A 23302-nucleotide genomic window follows, 5' to 3' on the forward strand; every position below is an offset into this window, starting at 1 on the left:
TGTGGTAACTAGTGGAAACCGTTGTGCCAGTTGTTCACACGGGTATCTGCCCTCTCATTGGCTAGAATGGTCCCACCAGATCATGCCTCCTCCAAACTGCCTGACATGTTTTAAGACATTTATTTTCATAGAGTATGTGGTCAATATAATGGATAATCTGTGATACTACCAAACCTTTATGCACCTGTATCTAATAAGCAGGCTAACTTGGTGGGAGGGCTTTCAATTAACACCATTAGCATAGCCCATCCAAACACACATGAAACAACTACACAATATAATTATTTTTAAAGTTTGTAACTGGAATAACTCAGCTGGTACCTGGAAACAAACATTCAATAAATACAGTTATAATATGGGGAACACACACACATTCTTGTTCATCTAACCTTGTGGGGACACACAATTCAGTCCCATTCAAAATCCTACTTTCCCTAACCCCTAATCCTAAACCCTTACCCTAACCGTAACCAAAAAACCTAACCTTAACCCTAAACCTAATCGTAGCTCCTAACCCTAAAACTAACCCTAGCTCCTATGTATTTATTTTATTTAACCCTAAACCCTAACCCCAAACCTAATCCTATCCCCCTAGAAATAGCATTTTTTGTTTGTTTACTATTCTTGTGGGGACTTCTGGTAGAGTTAAACACGTCCACACACACAGTTAATATAGTTTAGTAATTTTATATGACATTCAGCTTAGTTTCAGTTAGTTTTTAGACTTAATTTATATGGTTTAGTTTGAGTTTTAGTGTTCGCGACAGAAAGGGAGGCTAGGAGCCATTTATGTTTTGTAGGCCTATAGTCAGTTTTTTTGTCACTTCTTGACCCTGGGGGGGGAAGTAATACATAAGGTGATGGGCGAGGACCATAGACTTGGATAGACATAACATCTCTGTATCGGTGTCATGACGGCGTCTGTGAGAGTATGTGCATTGAGGCCATCTCCATCTTAAAATAGTACAACTCCAACTGGGTCATTGGGTCATGCCAACCGGGTCAGGAGGGATCAGCCAATGAAGTTGGAAGTCCCGCCCAGTTGACTAAATCTAAACAGCGAAAGCCCTGAATGGCGTTGCCCATGCTAACACAGGCTTTTGGCCACTAGATGACTCCATACATGAATCATCTCGACCACAGTGCTTCAGAAATATAGCTTCCTCGTATCAGAGATTGTGTTTGAGGTCACTGTCCAGCTGGAGAGTCAACCTGGCAGAGCATTAAGTGTCGCGTGTGAGCTGCGGAAATAGCAAGGATGGCAAGCAAGGAACTCTATGGCCAGGACATAGTTTTGGTTAGGTTTAAACTATAAATCAATCCTAATGTGACTTGGATTTCAAGGATAAGTGCCTAGACTGGTGCAAGAAATCTGGCGGAATGAAACTGTTTACATCAAACCAATGTTGTTGTTTTTTACTTTAGTAGTAGATATTAGAAGAAACAAGTACCTTTATTTGACAGAGGATCAAACAACAAATTACGTCATGGCAAATTTGACTTATGTTTATGTAATATTAAACATGCATCACTGACTAACCCCTTCAAATAGGGTTAATAAAAACAGTTGCAACAACAGAAAAAACATAAGCACTACAACACTTCACAAATATATCAGTTCACAGCCAGCCAGCTCTCCAAAAACTCTTGGGATGCAGGGAAGAAACCATGGATAAACAGCCATCCTTGCTTGGCAGAACTGGTATTTCCGCAGCTCACATGTGACACTTAATGCTCTGCCAGGTTGACCATCCAGCTGGACAGTGACCTCAAACACAATCTTCGATGCGAGGAAGCTATATTTCTGAAGCACTTTGGTCGAGATGATTCATCGTGCTGGCATCTTCCTGGGTTCCTGCTGCTCCACGGCTGTTCTCTCTAATTACTGAAGTACAAAAGGCTCTGCTTCCCTCATCAGTGGCTCCATCTCCATTGAGCAAAATGCCAGTCACATCCTTAGGTCCATCAGGCAACATGCTGCAGAGGTTGGCTCAAAGTTGGCTGCCATAGGATTCAGTATGCATGCGAAGCGCTGATGCAGTGACTTCAGGAGGACCTGTGCCAACTGTTGGCAGTTGCTGTTATGTAGCGCTGTCTGTTTGAAGAATCCACTATGCTCACAGGTTTGACTTACAGAGAGCTCAATCAAACACATTCCCAGGCATTTCTTTAGATAACAGCAACAATATCATTTGTACAGAATAGCTAGCTAATTATAATAACGTTCGCTCACTAGCTAACCAAACTAATGTTTACAATGCCATTTGGCTAATGCCTCTTGATATAATTAACTTCCCACAACTATTTTAAATCAGAACAGGACATCCATTCCATTTAGCTACTGTTTTTGTTATAGGTCTCAGGTCAAAAGATTTATCGCAATTATCCCAGTTCTAGTTGTAGTAGCTTGTGGACTAGTGCATGTTGAAGTCGCCTAGGCTAGATCTAATGGTTGTTTTAGCCTACATTAATTCAGACCGGGCTGACCTGTTGTTATTGTCTTCTGTGGAATTCATAACACTGTTGGGCAAGTTTAAATACTATTTGTTCTTTGTAGATACAGTTATTTTTTCCTGTAGTCAACCATACAATCTGAAATTGGGAGAACACTCATTTAGAATGCCTGGCTGTCGCTTTAACAGTCCTTGAGTGTGTGTGTATTAGTGAGCGCTCAAGTGTAAAACTTTAAGAACATTGAGGGAGTAGGCAGGCCTACTTAAATATTGGAAGCATTTTGTTTCTGACACAGATTATTTTGTGTTTCGTCCCACAGCATAGTATGCCTGTAACTCAATGCACTGCTTTTTGAATAGAAAAATCTTTCTTTATGGTCAAATTTGAGCAAATTCAAAACTTGCTATTAATCAAAATGAACTACAGAAAATGATGAGATTAATTATTTTAATTGTTTGACAGCACATACATACACACACAATCAGTACCCAGCAGCACCTGAAAACACACCACATACACTCCCATCAGACAGATGCAGTGGAAGATCAGAGGGGAGACAAATGCAGGAAGATAATTCAGAGAGGGAGCCGACAGCAATAGTTCTACCAGAGGGTGGAAACAGAGTGATGCTAATGATCAAGCTTTTGATTACTGTGGGCTTCTGACAGGCTGGCAGAGGGAGGGTCGGGTATGTGTGTTTGTGACTGATGTACAGTGCCTTCAGAAAGTATTCCCCTTGACTTATTCCACATTTTGGGGTGTTACAGCCTGAATTCAAATTAATTAAATATTTTTTTTCCCTCACCCATCTAAACACAATACCCAATAACAGCAAAGTAAAAACATGTTTTATTTATTTTTTGCTAATTTATTGAAAATTTAATACAGAAATATAAAATTGACATGAATATTCACACCCCTGAGTAAATACTTTGTAGAAGCACCTTTGGCGGTGATAAGTTTAAGAGCTTTGCACACCTGTATTGTACAATATTTGCCCTTTATTCTTTAAAAAATTCTTCAAGCTCTGTTGATTGTTGATCATTGCTGGACAGCAATTTTCAAGTCTTGCCACAGATTTTCAAGCCAATTTAAGTCAAAACTGTAACTAGGCCACTCGGAAGCATTCAATGTGTGTCTCGGTAAGCAACTCCAGTGTAGATTTGACCTTGTGTTTTAGGTTTATGTCCTGCTGAAAGGTGAATTAATCTCCCAGTTTCTGTTGGAAAACAGACTGAACCAAGTTCTTCTTTAGGATTTTACCTGTGCTTATAGTTAGTTGTATATGTTTTTATCCTAAAAAAACTCCCTAGTCTTTGCTGATGACAAGCATCCTCATAACATGATGCAGCCACAACCATGATTGAAAATATGAGTAGTACTCAATAGGGATGTGACAATTAACCATTTTGCTTAACTTTTAAACTGACATGAATAGTTTTTTGGGGTTTTTCCAAGTTTTTTTTATCCAAGTCAATTTACAATGCAGAATAATTGTCCTATTACGCATGTATGACCGCTACGGCCGAGGAATAAAGTTATATCTACCACAAACCTTTACAGTCATAGAACACAGTTACAGTAACATGTCGATAGGGACAATTGATAACTTTTCAGACAATTAAAAAAGTGCCACATCAAGTCCGTACCTTTTCAGACAGTAGAATTCTGCTCCCTTACAACAATAAACGTCACCTATTGATGTGCTGCTATAGTTTATAGTTAATGCAATGTTTTATGTTAGGGTAGCAATGTGTTTTATTTAAACTAAATGTTTCGGTAAGTCACTGTATTTAACAAACTTTAAAGTACTTTTTTAGGAGAGAGTGGTCTGCGCACAGGCAGCAGACATGCAGGCTGCGCGCAGCAGCTCAATATTATTTTATTGACAATTCTGGTTGCCTAGTTGTGGAAGCCGCTTTAGAAGCCGCATTCCTTATAGTCAAGTAAAATGTCTGTTTCTTGTTGGCATCATGTTGGCATTTAAAAAACTGTAGTGTAGCCTACCCTAACAGACAGACAATCAAACATACATGGGGCCACATTCCATGATGCCTGATAAGCGTAATCAATACAGGTTACCAGTAGCCTACTGTAATTTCATATGAAAAAAAAAAACGAAGAGCAGGCAGCCCTGTGCACGCAAGACTAGCCCGAAGACATTGGTGCCATGAATAAACTAGGATATTCTACACGCAACAGACCAAAGACTGAACTCACTTGCGTCATTAGCGAATGCGGTTCAGAGACAGAGCAGGCAGGCCAGCATGAGGAAGAGAGAGGCAGAAGAAGGCAGAAGCACGCTCATATGTTTTGGTAATCAGCATCTTGCAAAGTCTTGTCTTGCATGCTTTATAAATTCCCCAAGTAGCCAGAAATTCACCTCTTCCTCTAGTTTGACTTTAACTACACAACTTCCCCAGGCCTTTGTAGCCTATCGGCTATAACACAGAAAATAATATGCTTTGTCATAACAGAACTGTGATTTTAATTAAGTGAAAAAAACAACAAAAGAAAAACATTGTTTTTAGGGTAGGGATCTTTCATAACGTTAAGGATCCCAACTTCGTTTCAAAGTTTAAACACTCACACCCCTAGCACTCAGTGATATGTTGTGTTATATTTGCCCCAAACATAACGCTTTGTATTGAGGACAAACAGTACATTTCTCTGCCACATTTCTTTCCAGTATTACTTTAGTGCATTGTTGCAAACAGGATGCATGTTTAGGAATATTTTATCTGGTTATCATTTAGGTTAGTTTTGTGGAGTAACTACAACATTGTTGATCCATCCTCAGTTCTGTCATATCACAACCATTAAACTCTGTAACTGTTTTAAAAATCCCCATTGGCTTCATAGTGTAATCCCTGAGCGTTTCCCTTCCTCTCCAGCAACTGAGTTAGGAAGGACGCATGCATTTTGTAGTGACTGGGTGTATTGATACACCATCCAAAGACTAATTAATAACTTTTCCACGCTCAAAAGGATATTCAGCATCTGCTTTTTAAATTTTTTACACATCTACCTTCTTTACAAGCAATTGAAAAACCTCCCTGGTATTTTTGGTTGTATCTGTGCTTGACATTCACTACTCGATTGAGGGACCTTACAGACAATTGTATGTGTGGGGTACAGAGATGAGGTAGTCATTAAAAAAAGAATGTTAACTACAATTATTGAAAAACAAAGAATTACTCAGATAAAAATTACTCTGACAAGTTTCAAAATCTCGCTGAAGTTTCTAGCACAAGCATTATTAGCTAGCTGGGAAGGGCTCAGCAGGACGACTGACTCAACTGATTGAACCGAATCTGCTAAATTATTACAGACAAAGCGTAATTAAGCAAATTAATGCTTGTGATGCACACCCATCAAATGATGCAAATGTAAGAACAGCCTGCTTGTACTGTACTTGAAACAGCGATACAGATATTACATTAAATGGCACATGGTTACATCTAATCGGTACTAGTGCTCGCAAGTCCAAGTTCCATGTGCATTTCAGAGGTCACATTTATACGTAAATGTAAAAATAATTTAATTATCTAAATTAGGAAAGGTTTCATGGTACACCTGAGAGTTCCTCAAGGCACACTGTTTGGGAACCACTATATTATGGGACAGGACCTTGATTTCCTAAACCAGTTGTGTTGGGTGATTTATCCTGCAACAAATAAAGTCCTCCTGCATAAGATTCGCCTGTAATGATCTAAGGAGAGGAGAGGAGAAAAGAGGAGAAAGAGCGAGGATAGAAAGAGAAATATAGTGGAATAGAGAAAAAGAGGAACAGAGAGAGATTTACAGCCCTTTTCTACTTACATTGACTTGATTAGCTCTCTCCTCGCTCGTTCTGTCCTCTTGCAGGGACATCTCCAGCTAGAGTCAATTATTATAATTAGAAAAGCCGTCACCGTCTAACATATCAAATTCTTATGTTAATAGACACGCGCGCACGCACGCACGCGCGCGCGCACACACACACACACACACACACACGGGGAGAGACAAAGGTGGCAGAGAGAGGGGAGAAAATACAGAGGGAGCCGATGGCAATAGTTCTAACAGAGGGAGGAAACAGAGAGAGAGAGAGGGAGAGAGAGAGAGAGAAAGTGAGAGAGAGAGAGAAATAGAGAGAGAGACAGAGAGCGCGAGACAGAGCTGAGAGTCTTAGCGATACTAATGATCAAGCTGTTGGTTACTGTGGGTTTCTGACAGGCTGGCAGAGGGAGGGAGGGATGGAAGGGTGTTTGTGTCTGTTTGACTGATATGTTTGTGTGTGTGGGCGCTGCCCTGTCTGACCCGGTCGTGGTGGGCTAATACTCCTCACTATGCTATTATGTGTGTGTGATTGGACAAGCCCTTGACTTCCTAACCCAGTTGTGTAGGGTTGATTTATCTGGCAACAAATAAAGTCCTTCTGCACTGGATTGGCCTGTAATGATTTGTCTTGTCACTGGAAGAGAAGAGAGAGGAGAGGAGAAATAGGGAGGATACAGACAAAAAGAGAGAGGGGAATAGAGGAAGAGGGAGAGAGAGGGAAAGAGAAAAAGTAGAGTGAATGTCACAGCCCTTTTCCACTTACATTGACTTGATTAGCCCTCTCCTTGCTCCCTCTGTCATCTTGTAGGGAAATCTCCAGCTAGAGTCAATTATAAAAATGAGAAGAGCCAACACTGTCTAACATGCCAGATTCTTATGTAAGCAGACATGTGTACACACACACAAACACTCACACTGACCACAAATCTAGAGAGCAACGCCCTCTGCAAATTGATTTATCTTCCTTCCAATGATTAATCTCTGTATGTACGTACGCATGCTATAATGACCATATTTCCCATGGATCACTACTTGGGGACACATTTCAGCGCCTAGTGGTAATCTAATCTAAGTAAGGTACAATACATGACCAAAAATATGTGGACACCTGCTCCTCGAACATCTATTTCCAAAATCATGGGCATTAATATGGAGTTGGTCCCCACTATGCTGCTATAACAGCCTCCACTGTTCTGGGAAGGCTTTCCACTGATGTTGGGCGATTAGGCCTGGCTCGCAGTCGGCGTTCCAATTCATCCCAAAGGTGTTCGATCGGGTTGATGTCAGGGCTCTGTTGCAGGCCAGTCATGCTCTTCCACACCGATATCGACAAAATATTTCTGTATGGACCTCGCTTTGTGCATGGTGGCATTGTCATGCTGAAACAGGAAAGGACAGAATCAGCTAGAATGTAATTGTATGCTGTAGCGTTAAGAATTCCCTTCACTGGCACTAAAACAGCCCCAGACCATTATTCCTCCTCCACCAAACTTCACATTTGGCACTATGCATTTGGGCAGGTAGTGTTCGCCTGGCATCCGCCAAACTCAGATTTGTCCGTCGGACTGCCAGAGGGTGAAATGTGATTCATCCCTCCAGAGAACACGTTTCCACTGCCCAGAGTCTAATGGCGGCAAGCTTTGCACCATTCCACTACATGTTTTCCAAAATTATTTCATAGTTTTGATGTCTTCACTATTATTCTACAATGTAAATTTTTTTTAAAAATAAAGAAAAACCCTTGAATGAGTAGGTGTGTCCAAACTTTTGACTGGTACTGTCAAGGGTAGGGATGGGTACTGAAACCCGGTATTAAACGGGCCCCGGGGCTAAATTATGAAAGACTGTAGTATCGATAAGCTCCAACGTTATCAGTTCTGCTTTCGATACTGGAGAAATTAAGAAAATACATTTCCTATTTATTAAACATTATCTTGCACATTTTATCTCACCAACTATTTCTAATTTGCAATAAGATTAAGCCATTCGTCTATGATGCATTTTCGCTATTCCCAATCCAGAAGAGAGATGAAAACACAACAATTCAACACACGAAAAAAATGTTTTTTTACTGTAGGGAGATGAGTAAGGCACTAAACCCCAAATATACCCCTCCCTCCAGGAGTACCTCAGTGATACATTAATTTCTACCTGGTATGGTGTAGAAAATGCCAATGTGATCACTGAGCTGAAGGACATGCCAAAGCTGGCCATCACATCAGATGGGTGGACCAGCCTCTGTCAGGACCACTATCTCACTGTTACAGTGCCCTACACAAGCCAGGGCAGTGTAAAACAGAAGGTCCTCCACACCAGGGCAGTATACAAATCGCAAACAGGCGAAGTAGTGGCAGAGGAGATCTCAGACATTCTGGAAGAGTTTGAGATAGAGGCAAGCAAGATTGTAGCTGTGACTGTTGATAATGCTGGCTATATGGATGTTGCCACCAAGAGGCTACACATCCTAAAAATAGGTTTGTGCACACATTGAATCTGGCATCGCAGAAAATCTACAAAATGACTTCCATTGATAAATGGGCAGCCCGAATCAGAGCAGTGGTCGTGTGGTTCAAGAGATCCTCGATGTCCAAAACTATCTTGAAGGAAAAGGAGCAGCGCCTTACTTAGTAAGAAGCCAGTTCACCCTATTAAAGTATTATTTTGAAATTCCCTCATTTAACAATTTAATTAAATATTCAAGTGTGCTGTAATTAAATGTATGTGTTTTTTTCTTGTTGTTTCAGTCCTTCCGCAACACTCACTCATACTTGATGTCAAGACAAGATGGAATCCAGCGATCCAAGCGGCAGCCTTGGACCCACGGCTGCGAAAAGCATTGACCAAGGACAACCTGGACCGTCTGAAGGATGAGGACTTCCATAAGGCTGAGGAGTTTGTCCAGCTCATGAGAATCCTCTATACATCCACAATTTGTGTGTCATGTGAAAATAATGCCACCTGTGGACAGATCATACCCATCCTCCAACAACTGGAAGAGCACTAAACTGTGGAGCATGAAGATACAACGTTTGTGGCAACCATCAAAGAGAAGGTGTGGGAAAATCTCTCCGAGCGCTATCAGGATAAGGACATTCATGCCTTCCTGCATGAGGCTACAGCAATGGACCCCAGATTTAAAGGGAGGCCGGTGAGTGACGCCACCTGGGACAGGCTGAGGAAGGCAACTGTTGAGGTCAATGTGACAGGAGCAACACCAAGGCTGTCAAAAGAGCCGGAAAAGACAGACACAGAGCACCAGCAACAGGAGGAGGAGTCTGAAGGAGAAGGAAATGGAGGAGGCAGTCCCTCCATTGTACAAAACAAGGGGTGCCTTGGAGGAGCTGTTCTCAGAGGAGGACAGGGAGTTGAGGTTGACGATCCAACAGAACACCTTGTCCCTCACCCTCAGCGATTGTGTTGACCTAGAGGTCGAGCTCTGCAAAGGCCTGCCTCCCATACCCATGGCTGAAGATCCTGTGATGTGGTGGTGGGAGAAGTGAGCTACTCTGCCCCTCCTCACAAACATTGCAACAAGCTACCTCTGTGCTCAAGTCTCCTCCACCCCTAGCGAGAGGGTATTTTCGACTGCAGGGAACACAATAAGCCAGGAGAGGTCCTGACAGAGAAGGCAAATATATTGATCTTTCTCCAGAAGAACTGATAAGAACTGTTACTCCTTTTGCAGCCTACCTGCGTGTATTTTCTTTTGCAGGAAAATAGTTTTTCATTTGTTTTACATTTTCATCATCACAACATTAGAGCCTATAATAGTGATTTGTTCAAAACACTGCTGTTTCTTTTGCTGTAAAATAATAGTTCATTTTTTTATTTAACATTTCAGAAAATAAAGCAATGTTAATTCTGTCCTTGATGTCTTTCGTTTTTTTTTTCATAAAAATAACAAAAATAACCGATAAAGTACCAGATCGATAAGCAGTATCAGTAAGAGTAGTAATACCGTTAAAATCTTAAAGATACCCATCTCTAGTCAAGGGCTCCAATACGATCCAGGAACGATATGTTTTAGTTTTAAATGATTCGGTTTAATTAGAGAACGATTCGATGCGATTCGTTTCGATGTGATGCACTAACATTTGTTGCATAAACACTTTCCATTCTAAATAAAAATCTAACTACATAGATTATTAGTTCAATGACAAAGCATAATATCACGCAAGCCAAATTACTATTTAAATGCTGAAGGTGCTGCGTAGATGTGCAAGATCAGGAACCTAACTTGCATTGGTCAGCGCACGAAGCTGGGCACAGTGCGCAGTTTGACTAGGCTACTGATAGTGTCTGGGGTTGTTCGGCATGCAAACTGACTTACAGACATGGCCAAAAGTTTTGAGAATGACACAAATACTAATTTCCACAAAGTTTGCTGCTTCAGTGTCTTTAGATATTTTTGTCAGATGTTACTATGGAATAGTAAAGTATAATTACAAGCATTTTAGTGTGTGTCAAAGGCTTTTATTGACAATTACATGAGGTTGATGCAGAGTCAATATTTGCAGTGTTGACCCTTCTTTTTCAAGACCTCTGCAATCCGCCCTGGCATGCTGTCAATTAACTTCTGGGCCACATCCTGACTGATGGCAGCCCATTCTTGCATAATCAATGCTTGGAGTTTGTCAGAATTTGTGGGGTTTTGTTTGTCCACCTGCCTCTTGAGCATTGACCACAAGTTCTCAACGGGATTAAGGTCTGGGGAGTTTCCATGGACCCGAAATATCACTGTTTTGTTCCCTGAGCCACTTAGTTATCACTTTTGCCTCATGGCAAGGTGCTCCATCATGTTGGAAAAGGCATTGTTCGCCACCAAACTGTTCCTGGATGGTGGGGAGAAGTTGCTTTCAGAGGATGTGTTGGTACCATTCTTTATTCATGGCTGTGTTCTTAGGCAAAATTGTGAGTGAGCCCACACCCTTGGCTGAGAAGCAACCCCAAACATGAATGGTCTCAGGATGCTTTACTGTTGGCATGACACAGGACTGATGGTAGTGCTCACCTTGTCTTTTCCGGACAAGCTTTTTTCCGCATGCCCCAAACAATCAGAAAGGGGATTCATCAGAGAAAATGACTTTACCCCAGTCCTCAGCAGTCCAATCCCTGACCTTTTGCAGAATATCAGTCCGTCCCTGATGTTTTCCTGGAAAGAAGTGGTTTCTTTGCTGCCCTTCTTGACACCAGGCCATCCTCCAAAGTCTTCACCTCACTGTGCGTGCAGATGCACTCACACCTGCCTGCTGCCATTCCGGAGCAAGCTCTGTACTGGTGGTGCCCCGATCCCCACAGCTGAATTAACTTTAGGAGACGGTCCTGGCACTTGCTGGACTTTCTTGGGTGCCCTGAGGCCTTCTTCACAACAATTGAACCGCTTTCCTTGAAGTTCTTGATGATCTGATAAATGGTTGATTTAGGTGCAATCTTACTGACAGCAATATCCTTGCCTGTGAAGCCCTTTTGTGCAAAGCAATGACGACGGCACGTGTTTCCTTGCAGGTAACCATGGTTGACAGAGGAAGAACAATGATTCCAAGCAACACCCTCCTTTTGAAGCTTCCAGTCTGTTATTCAAACTCAATCAGCATGACAGAGTGATTTCCAGCCTTGTCCTCGTCAACACTCACACCTGTGTTAACGAGAGAATCACTGACATGATGTCCGCTGGTCCTTCTGTGGCAGGGCTGAAATGCAGTGGAAATGTTTTTTAGGGATTCAGTTCATTTGCATGGCAAAGAGGGACTTTGAAATTCATATGATCACTCTTCATAACATTCTGGATTATATGCAAATTGCCATCATACAAACTGAGGCAGCAGACTTTGAAAATTAATATTTGTATCATTCTCAAAACTTTTGGCCACGACTAAGAGATCAATGACTGTCACCACAGTTAAATGCAGTTTGACACTGAAGGAGAGGATGCATTATTTGTATTTTTGGAAGGTAGAAATGTATAAAGTATAATATGAGAAAAAAAATTGAATCTGGAAACACTGGACAGTTACTTTAACAAACGTAACATGCAGTCTGACCGATGCATGTTACATTTGGATCGGTTTGGGGTTCGCATACCGACGCATTTGTATTTGAATCAGGGACCGATGCCTGTCTGTGAATGGTTACATCCCTACTATCTAGATTCAGTATATGGCTAGTATGAAGATGTTTTAGTCTGCGTGTTGGCACAGTGCCATGAACAGTGGTGTTGACACATGGTGAATTTAAAATACGGTTTCAGTTTACACAGGCTGGTTTAGTGTAAAGAAGTTAGTCAGCGAGGAGTAGTTGGAGGTGTGGTGCTGTGCTTTAAAAAGCAGTGGTGATACATGGCTAATGTCAAAGTAACTGTCCAGTGTTTCCATATTTCTATGAAAATTGACATATATTTACTTACAATATGAGTGAAATGGTTTTCCTTCCAATTTCTTCAATTAAGTATGTTAAAAAGCAGCTTTCTGTGTTGTAATGGTGTGGGCATGTACTGGACATTACAAATATGCACGCAAGCACACCGCTGATTGGCCAGCTCATCCTCCTCTGATAAAGTGGTGGTGAAACTAGTAGTTAGATTGAGTAGGCCAGTTTGATGTAAAGAGGATTGACCCGTCTCTCTCTATATATGTGTCGTGGCAGAATCAGAATTATTTAGGTAACATTTATAAATAAAATGTTTTATTTATTTTATTTCATGCTTATGTGAGATATGTCATTAGAATGTCTATCTTTGGATAATACTGTTGGCCGGTTGCAGTTATTTGTTCTCTGTCAGGGTTCAGTTACTTGGGCCGCAGAGAGGGGAGAGGTCAAGCTTGTCTTCATATGTAAACATATATTTTAAACCATGCTAAAGGATGATTGAGGAGGAACCAATTATCTCTTGGCTCCACAATGGCTGTGTGCCAGTCACTGTGTCTCCGTGAGCTTGTCCAGAATGGGAGTGTCTAAAATGACAATTGATATATATCCTAATGTCTTGGTACTATGTTGTACCAAGAACGAGAAGTAGAACCTTGTTTTAGGAGAGCAAACTGAACGATAATTTATAGCTAATGCTGTCTAGCTATGGAATACTCCTCTCTCAAGTAAAGTCTTCCTTTGTAATGTTCCTAAGATCTGTTATTCGTCATGTGAGTTGAGATGGGTGTGTCTTGGCTATAAATGATACTAAGAACTGTTTTGTAAGCACTCTCAGAGAATTCATTTATAGACACTGAATTGATCTGAGAGTCTCAGGGTTGTGATGGAGCTCATATAATTAAAGATGGACTTTATGATAACTCTGACTTGAGTGTGGTTTGCGCTCATGATTTGGTAAATAGAGGAAATTTCCACTACATATGTCATACTTAAGCAATAAGGCGCGAGGGGATGTGGTATATTGGCCAATATCCCACGTCTAAGTGCTGTTCTTCTGCAAGTCCCGAAGCAGAGTGCCTGGATACAGCCATTAGCCATGTGTTTTGGCCATATACCACAAACCCCAGAAGTGCCTTATTGCTATTATAAGCTGGTTACCAACATAAATAGAACTGTATTTTTGTGTCATACTCATGGTATATTGTCTGATATACAGTACACATGACTGAAATACTGTTTTAGCCAATCTGCATCCAGGACCCAAATTACACGATTTATAACACTAAATGACCTGTCCCTCTTCTTTCTATCCATTCTAAATGACCCGTCTCTCTCTCACTACTGTATATGGCATTCTATTTGACCCTCTCTCTATGGGATTCCAAATTAACAAAAACATTTTTAGGGGTAGATCAGCTGACACTGGGATAATGAAGAATGCAAAGATGCAATGCCATTTGGAATGAAATTAAATACACTGCAATTCAAGTCTACCACAGCCTGGGTTCCAGTAGCAGACCAATTATTTCTGAAATATTTATCATGTATTGAAACTCATTTTGAACTAATTTCATTACAATTACAGCACAAATCCGATATTGTAATTCCATTTCAAACCCCAGGAGTTTTTCAAACAAGCTGTAAAGTGTGCATGTGTTGTGTGTGTGTGTTACTGACCTGTGGTGTGTGTGTTGTCAGTGTTTTCAGGCTCTGCAGTCCTTCCTTGAGGCTCTTTACTTGGCTCTCCAGCTGCTGTTTGTCCTCCACAGTCTTCTCCATCTCTGCCTCCCGCTGTTTCATTTCTTCACACATCTTCAACAGTTGCTGCAAACAGAGAGGAGATACAGTTAGCCACAGATACTATTTAACCCTTACTTTTCTGCTACAGAGGCGACACAGCTAGCCACAGATGCTAACTGAGGTTCTGCTACAGAGAGAATGCACAATTAGCTACAGATGCTAACTAATCTTTAAAGACACAAATGTTAACTAACCCTTAAGACAGAGGAGGCACAGTTAGCCACAGATGCCTGCTTACAACAGGCATATGCCGCATGCTAGTTATTAACCCTTTATGCATCAGCTACAGAGAGGAAACCAAGTTAGCACTTATGTTTCAGGATTTGCTATTGAGTAGGAACATTTAGCTCATAGCTTATCTATCTAGTCTCTCTGGTGCTGCAAGTTAGAACCACGTAGTAGCTGAAAAGTCCTTTCTCCTTATCCATTTCAGATTATCCATCACAGTCTCTGTTGGGTTTAGGCTGAAATACGGAAGTATAACATGACTCACAAATGGAAGAAATTCATAGAACCTGGGCACACTCAAGTCACCTGCTGATAATATTTGATGGTAATTTGCCAGAGCCAGCATGATAACGCAATTTAGCATGGAGCAATAAGAAGCATCCAATTGGTCTCTTCCTCCTCATTTTAATCCATTCATTTAATCTTTCCATGGAAATGTTCAAACTTGCGTGTTAGAAATGTAATTACCATCTGTCTATTCAAATGAGCAGGAGGACGACACATTATTTATGCTCAAAACCAACATTTAAAAAAAAATATTTCTATTAACTATGACCGCTGACAACTTGAGGATATTTGATGACCCAGCAGGTGATGGGAGCAACATATTTCCTGCCTCAGAGGGTTGTTTACCTTACCAATAGTATGATGGTTGTTTTCTCTGAGAGGGAGATTTTAATAGAAAACCCTTCGAGCTGGTTGGTATTGGTTTCTGTAGAGCGTCGAGGACAGCAGAGTGATCAGATTCTAGAATGACTCTCCCTCTGAAGTCTTTCTATTGTTCTTTCTTTTTCTCTCCTCTAACCATCCATCTTACTCTGAGTGCATCCCTCTGCTGCTCTTGTTTTCAGCTTGCATCTCTCCCTACCACTCTCTCATCTCTTTATTAGTGCTGTGTGTAGGTGTGCACACGCCTGTGTGTGTGTGATTGAGAGGGCAGTTCTCTATCCACCTCCATTAAAAGTGACTTTTCATCAAAACCACTTGTCACCCCAGAAAGCAAAACCAACGGATTATGACTCTCACCAGCTAGAATCTGCAGGACTTGCTGCAAAAAGTTATGCTATAGTGTGTGTGGTTGAAGTATACCTTCTGCATGCCCTGTAGTGCCTGTTGTAGAAAGGTTAGTTGTTGCTGCCTGCAGGTGTCCTCTTCACTATGTTGTGGAGGTGTGTGTTCGTGGTTCTTGCCCTGCTCCTGCTTCAGCAGCTCCACCTCGTTTCTGTAGGCATCCAGCTGACAGCGCAGAGAGTCATTCTCCTCCTTTAGAGCCTCCGCCTGGGACACAGGGCCTACACACACACACACACACACACACACACACACACACACACACACACACACACACACACACACACACACACACACACACACACACACACACACACACACACACACACACACACACACACACACACACACACACACACACACAAGAGACGTAGAACATCACAACTGCAGTATCATAACATTATACTGTGTAAACAGCCTTCAAATGTCTATTGATGATCTGAGGATCTGCAACTTTACGGGAGAGGCTTTGAAATCCTAACCTGTCCTATAATGAACAGACAGGAGAGACAGTGTGATGAGAAATACTCAAGAAATCCTAACCTGTCCTATAATAAACAGACAGGAGAGACAGTGTGATGAGAAATTCTCATGAAATCCTAACCTGTCCTATTAAACAGACAGGATGAGATACTGATGAAAACTACCCCTGTTCCTTTGGGCTTTGAAAGGAGAGTCTTCATTCTCCAATGCTGTCTGAGGGGACATGTGTGATGTAATGAGAGGGTGTGTTTGTGTAGCTGAGCTGGAGAGATAAGACCTGAGAGTGATTGTGTAAGAGAGGCCTAGCACAGTGTTTGCGCGTGTTTGAGTGAGCATAGAGACTCATGCTGGCTTCTTTGAATCAGGCATAGGGTCTGTTTGAACCAAGAGATACAGACTCTAAGACACAGAGACCTCTGAGTCATCCACCTGCTCTGGTTAATGTATGTATGTATGTGTATGTGTATGTGTATGTGCGTGTGTGTGTGTGTGTGTGTGTGTGTGTGTGTGTGTGTGTGTGTGTGTGTGTGTGTGTGTGTGTGTGAGAGAGAGAGAGAGAGAGAGAGAGAGAGAGAGCTAGCAGCAGGGAGGTTTTGGGTGAGGTGTGTATTAATCCGGGAGCCTCATCAAGTTGCTGTCCGGGGTAGCCAGCTGATTCCCACTCCACAACGTGACAGGCTTTAGCATCGACTCCAGCAGCTCAGCACAAAGCTGACAGAAGAGAAGCACCAGCACATTCCCACTCTATACTGCATGAATGTAGAAGCACCAAGCCAATCACACTCTGCAATATGTATCAATAGGACACTTAACCATTAGCATCGATTAGCTTTTAAAGAAACAGACTGGGTGGGCTCCTCCTGTGTTCCTGGGTTACAAGGATCCTTAGCAGGTGTGAGCTAATGTTGTAAATATGAAGGGGTTTCACAACACCTGTCCCCTCAGCACATCCTGTGCCCTTCTCCACAGCATTCCCATCCAACAATGTGACAGCCTCCTGACAACGATTGTTATCTGTGTTTTCCTTTTTCAATTTAAAGTTTTATTAAGTTTTCTTGTTTTTCATTCAACCAACAAAACACATTCCACATTCACAGATGTGACAGGCTTTAAAATAAATAAAAAAATAAAAAATTAAAAAATAATCATATTTTTGAAAAAATAAAAATACAATTAAAATGAATGATAAAGTCAAATAAAAGCATTTATTTTTCTTAATCTATATATTTTCCTTGGTACATATATATATACGTACATACATACATACATACGTACATACATACGCACACACGCACACGTACTCAAAAACTAAATAAAAAAAAAAAATACAAAATAAAAAAAATAAAAAACATATAACACTTGCAGCAGCGCTATCAAGGTTCTTATCAGCTATTTCAAGCATTCGCTGAGACGACGGGCCAATAATTCGTTTTTAGGTTTTACAGTACCTTACACAACATGTATCTGCGCATTTCCCTAGTTCACTCTGTCCAGTTTGAAATATAGTTGAATAGTGGAGACCAGAGTCTATCAAACTTGGGCTGTCTCTTGTGGAGGTCATAAGTGAGCTTTTCAAGAGGAAGAAAGTCAACAATCTGGTCAATCCACATTTTAAATGTAGGAGGGGTATTAGAGGCCCACAATAGAAGAATACATTTCTTAGCAAAGTATGTAATAGTCATGAGCAAATTTTCTCTGTCAGGATCAAGGACAAAGTCCTGCTGGGCATTAAGAAGATAGATACACGGGGTCATATCAAACTGTACCTCTAGTATTTTCTGTGCAGCAGTATGTACAGATTGCCAGAATCTGGCAATCTCCCTACAGCTCCAAAATACATGCATATAGGTTCCGCTTTCAGAGGAACATCTTTTACAGTTAGGAGACATATCTGTTTTCATTCTATGGAGTCTCAAAGGAGTATAATAAAATTTGTACAAAAATGTGTAATTAGATTCTTTCATTTTTACACTGGTAGAGGAGCAGTATACCCTGTCGCAAACCTCCGCCCATAACTCATCACTGATAGTCAGACCAAGGACCTTTTCCCAGATTATTTTCAAAGGAGTAAAGTAGGAGCTTCCTTTCTCAGAAAGGAGTCTATAGATGTATGATATTTTGCCTTTAATGGATTGTGCTGTGACAAGAAGGGTTTCAACTTCATTCAACTGAGTTCTAAACCTCCTCTTGGAGGTAAATGAGGAAATTACATGTCTAATTTGAAGATATTTAAAAAAAAAATGGGATCTTGGCACATCGAATTCACTGCAGAGCTCTTGAAAGGATTTCAGTGTAGTGGTTTTCTGATGAAATAGGTCTGAAAAGGTCCTGATTCCTAGAGTATGCCAAAGATTAAAGTTGGCATCCCTCAGGGCTTTTGGCAAGTCTGGGTTGCCTACTATAGGCGAGTGAGAACATATTTGGGAGGAAATGCCCAGGTATTTCTTACAGTCCCTCCAAGCTAGTAGGGTGCTGTAAATCGCAAAGGTTTTGGCTATGTTGCCCACTTCACTAAAGTTATTAATGAATATAATTGAGCTTAAGGGCAATGAACCACAGGATTGGGCTTCTATCTGAATCCACGTTGACTCTTGTCTGTTTGTGATCCATGTTAGCATGTTGCGGATTTGGGCAGACCAGTAGTACAGTTGAAGGGAGGGAAGGGCAAGACCCCCTTTAGATTCAGGTTTTGATAAAGTGGAAAACTTGATCCTAGGTTTTTTATTGCCCCATATAAATTTGGTGATGCTTTGGTTAGTTGTTTTGAAGAAGGAAACTGGGAGATAGCATGGGAGCATCTGAAATAAGTAGTTTAGTCTAGGGAGGACGTTCATACGGATTACATTAATTCTTCCTACTAAGCTAATTGGGAGGGAGATCCAGGTTTGGAGATCGCTCTTGATTCGATCCAGGAGTGGAAGATAATTTTCCTTAAAAAGGCTATTCAGATCTGGTGTTATGAAGATCCCGAGGTATTGAAACCTCTGTGTTTTCCATTGGAAAGGACAAAGTGTCTTCATAGAGCTGGTGAGTGTAATATTGAGAGGGCAGACAGTGGATTTGTTAAAATTGATCTTATAACCTGAAAACTTGCCATACTGAGCAATTGTATCTAAAATGAGAGGGAGGGATTTCTCAGGGTTGGATATGTAGAGCTAGACATCATCCGCGTAAAGCGAAATCTTGTTCTGCAGGGCACCTGCAGAAACACCCATAATACTTGGATTGCTCCTTATCAGCTCTGCCAGAGGCTCCGCCCCCAACAAGTAGAGCAGCGGGGACAGCGAGCACCCTTGTCTTGTGCCCCGTTCCAGAGGGAATCTGTCAGAGTTCAGTCCATTAGTAGTCACCATGGCATTTGGATGAGAGTATAGTGATTTGATCCATTTAATAAAATTTGGGCCCATATTGAACTTTTCTAAGACTGAAAACAGAAAGCTCCACTCCATCCTGTCAAACGCCTTCTCAGCATCCAGTGAAGCCAGCAGGACAGGGGTCTTTTGTGCGTTTACTTGATCAATAATATCAAAAAGACGGCGAATGTTATCAGAAGAGTATCTGTCTCTAATAAATCCGCTTTTTTATTTTGGGAAGAAGAGTGTTTAGTCTTTTGGCGAGCAATTTGGTAATTATTTTATAGTCGAAATCCAACAAGCTTATGGGCCGGAAGGACGAGCAGGATAGGGGGTCCTTGTCCTTTTTTAGCAACACTGTAATGCGAGCTGTGTGCATTGAGTCTGGGAGAACTCCGTTTTTGCAAAAATCCTCCAGCATTGGCATGAAGATAGGGCTGAGCTGGGGCCAAAAAGCTTTGTAGAACTCTCTGGGGAATCCATCTGGGCCTGGGGACTTATTAGGTGGCATGGAGGTAATTGCCTCCAGGATCTCCTCAGGAGTGAAGGGGGAGTTGAGATCTTCCTGGTCGGTCTCTGATAGTTTAGGTAGCGAGATTCCCTCTAGGAAAGAGTGGAGTTCTGCCTCCGTGTGTTTTCTCTCAGAGGTATATAGTTTGCAGTAAAAATCATGAAAAGTTAAATTGATCTTTTTTGGGTCATATGTGACCTCGTCCTCTGCTGTTCGGATAGCCATGATTGTACGCTCTGACTGCTCCTTTTTTAATTGGTAAGCAAGCAATCTACTGGGCCTATTGCTATACTCATGGTATTTCTGTTTAGTAAAGAAAACTTTTTTTTTTATCTCCCGAGTGTAGTCCAAATTCAGTTTGGCTTTGGCTGCTTTAAGATGACTCCAGGAAGTGCTGTCTAGGGATTGTTTATGTATTTTTTCACAGCATTCCAGCTCCCTCTCAAGATCTAGCCTGTGTGCTTCCATTGCTTTTTTCTTAGAGGAAGCATTTGCAATTAGATGACCTCTTAGTGTGGCTTTAGCAGCGTCCCACATTGTGGCCGGAGAAACAGGAGAATCTTTATTGTCTTGTGTGTAGTTGTCTATCCATGTAGTTACCAATGTATGGAACTCGTCATTTGATAGCATGGTATTGTTGAATTTCCAGCTCTTTGACCTCGGGATGTTTTTGCAGAGGTCAAAGCGGAGGTGGACAAAGGCGTGATCTGAAAGTGCTATGGGTCCGATTGTACATGTGGCTGAATTTATGAAACTCTTTGTGATAAAAATTTAATCTATACGGGAGTAGGTGTTATGGACATTAGAGTAGTATGTATAGTCCATAGATGAGCTATTATTCTCTCTCCAGATATCTATCAGTCCCATCTCTTTAGTAAGAGAGTTCAACATCTTTGCAAATCTAGGATTTGTGGTGGGGACTTGAGATGATTTGTCTAGGGTTGGGTTAAGGGTACAATTAAAATCTCCAGCCACCACGCCAAAGGAGACACAATGCTCATTGAACAGGGTTATGATTTTTGACATGAAGGCAGGAGTATCTGTGTTAGGGGCGTATATGTTTAATATAGTAATTGGTTGACCATATAGTGACCCAGTTATCAAAATAAATCTCCCCTCCGGATCAGATATGTTTTTGTCAATTATGAATGGAACATTTTTATGGATAAGTATGGCTGTGCCTCTACTGTTTGATTTGAAAGATGAGAAATACACCTGTCCCACCCAAGCTCTGCGGAGTTTGGCATGTTCAGCATCACAGAGGTGTGTCTCTTGTAATAGCGCAATGTCTGCTTTTTCCTTTTTTAGAGCACATAGTATCTTTTTTTGTTTTATTGCATGCCCTAGACCATGGCAGTTCCATGTCAATAGATTTAAGGTACTAGTCATCGTCATCGAGCAGTAATCGAACTTTAGTGCAAGTCATCGCTGGGTAAAAGTGGATAGTAATTACAGCTGCGTTCACATAAAAGGAAAATAAATGGTGTACATAAAATAATAATCTCTGAACACCCCAGCCGAGTTCCCAAACAACTCGACACATCCCGTTGGATCTATTACCCCCCCGCTCAGTCTCAATTCTGTGTTCCGAATAAAACAAAAACCGGGAACAGTTAGCAACGCACAACGTCTCCCTCTCCCCACCAAAGAAATGCCTCATCCTCTCCACCCCGCATTGAGTAAATAACACAGTTGCCCTCGTCCAGACCACAGTAAAAGAGGGGAGAAAAATAAAAATCAATAGCCCAGCCTACATATACCTCCCCCAAGGGACATAGGGAACCCCAGGTAATAATAGCAACAACAACAAAAAACAGGGAAATAAAAGTAGGCTGAAACATTAGTAGGCCTAGGTTAGGCTATACAGCCCACCCCTCTCAGTTAAAGGACAATAAATATAAATTAGACGGCTATAATGACATTTAGGGGGTGGATCTCTGGATATCGGCTATATGTCGTCTTACCTCCTTTAGTAATGGCATTAATCGCATTTAGTCATTGGTCTGTTTCTCATTGGCCAGGATTGTCTTTCAAAAAACGTTTTGCCTCTTCGGGAGTTTTGAAGTGTCGCAAGGCTCCTTGGTGAAGAATCCTGAGCTCGTTTGGGTATTTGAATCCCCTGAAGATGCCTCGGTCAATGGAGTATTTCTTCACATCGTCAAATTCTCGGCGCTTTCGGCGTATTCCAGCTGACAGGTCCTGGTGTAAAGCGAGTTTGGTGTTTCCCACTGTGATGGTGTTGTTTTTCGCCGCCTGTAGGACTCGTTCCTTGTCGGTGAATCTCAGGAAACGTATGGTGATTGGGCGCGGTGGTTGTCCGGCTGCTGGTGGGGGCCTCAGTGCTCGGTGAGCTCTCTCGAGTTCTATGGGCCTGTCGGTGGGCAGGTGGAGCCACTCGGGAAGTTTGTCTTGCAGGTAGCGGATCAGTGGCATGTTTCCCTCTTCTTTTTCGCCCAGATTGAATAGAACACAATTATTCCTTCGCCCCCTGTTTTCCAGGTCCTCTGTTTTCTCTTCCAGATGCTCGATTTTCTTTTTAGCATATGCTATTGTTTCCATGGCATCTGTCAATAAGTTTTCCATGGATAGGATTCGCCCCTCTGCCTCGTCCAGGCACCCCGCGTTTATGGTTATCTTGTTGTTGATGTCAGGCAAAGCGTTTTCCAGGATTGTCACCTTGCCTCCTATCGCACTGAGCTGAGAGTTAATGGCATCTAATTTGGTGTTTAGTTCTGTACGTTGGGATCTCAACTCAGAAAGGATGTCTTCGACAGAGTGCGAGGTTGGCATTCGTTGTGCCTCGTGGGGGAGCGGGATCTCTTGCTCCTGATTAATGGCGCTAGTTTTTTCTGAAGCTAGCTTCTTCTTGGAGGCTTTTTCCGTCGCTAATACTCGAGTCCGGGTAAAAATGTCACATGTAGTGTCGCCTTTTGTAGCCGCCATGACTTTTTCTCACTAAAGCTAAATGAGTGTGAACTTGGAGTGGAGGTAAGATTAGGAATTGGAAACTACTTGTGCGGAGCTCTTAGTTCATGCGGCCATCTCGTTCAAGGGTCACGTGATCCTCTTATCTGTGTTTTCTAATAAGCAAAGTCGCACATGAAAAGAGGTGGGAAGCCGAACCTGGTAGGCTGATGATAACGTTTGCATATATCTGCATAATAACGAGGGACGCCGTCATATTGGCAACTGGCAGAGATCACAACGATTAACA

The 23302-nt window shown here is 41.7% G+C and overlaps 1 protein-coding gene across 4 annotated transcripts in view; it reads right to left on the reverse strand.

The window, feature by feature from the left end:
• The window catches only part of LOC139390674 (ecto-NOX disulfide-thiol exchanger 2-like), a 267211-nt gene that overhangs the window by 11181 nt on the left and 232728 nt on the right, over positions 1–23302 (reverse strand). For all 4 annotated transcript variants that reach the window (XR_011629531.1, XR_011629530.1, XM_071137950.1 and 1 more), the window contains exons 10-13: positions 15760–15962; positions 14320–14466; positions 7040–7096; positions 6277–6333 (exon numbers count right to left, since the gene is read on the reverse strand). Coding sequence is in view for 2 of the 4 variants with exons in the window: in XM_071137950.1 (XP_070994051.1) it covers positions 6277–6333; positions 7040–7096; positions 14320–14466; positions 15760–15962 (464 nt within the window). In the remaining 2 variants the exon portion in view is untranslated. The remainder of the gene's footprint in view (positions 1–6276; positions 6334–7039; positions 7097–14319; positions 14467–15759; positions 15963–23302) is intronic.

This window comes from Oncorhynchus clarkii, chromosome 31 (genome assembly GCF_045791955.1).
Source record: "Oncorhynchus clarkii lewisi isolate Uvic-CL-2024 chromosome 31, UVic_Ocla_1.0, whole genome shotgun sequence".
Lineage (NCBI taxonomy): Eukaryota > Metazoa > Chordata > Actinopteri > Salmoniformes > Salmonidae > Oncorhynchus > Oncorhynchus clarkii.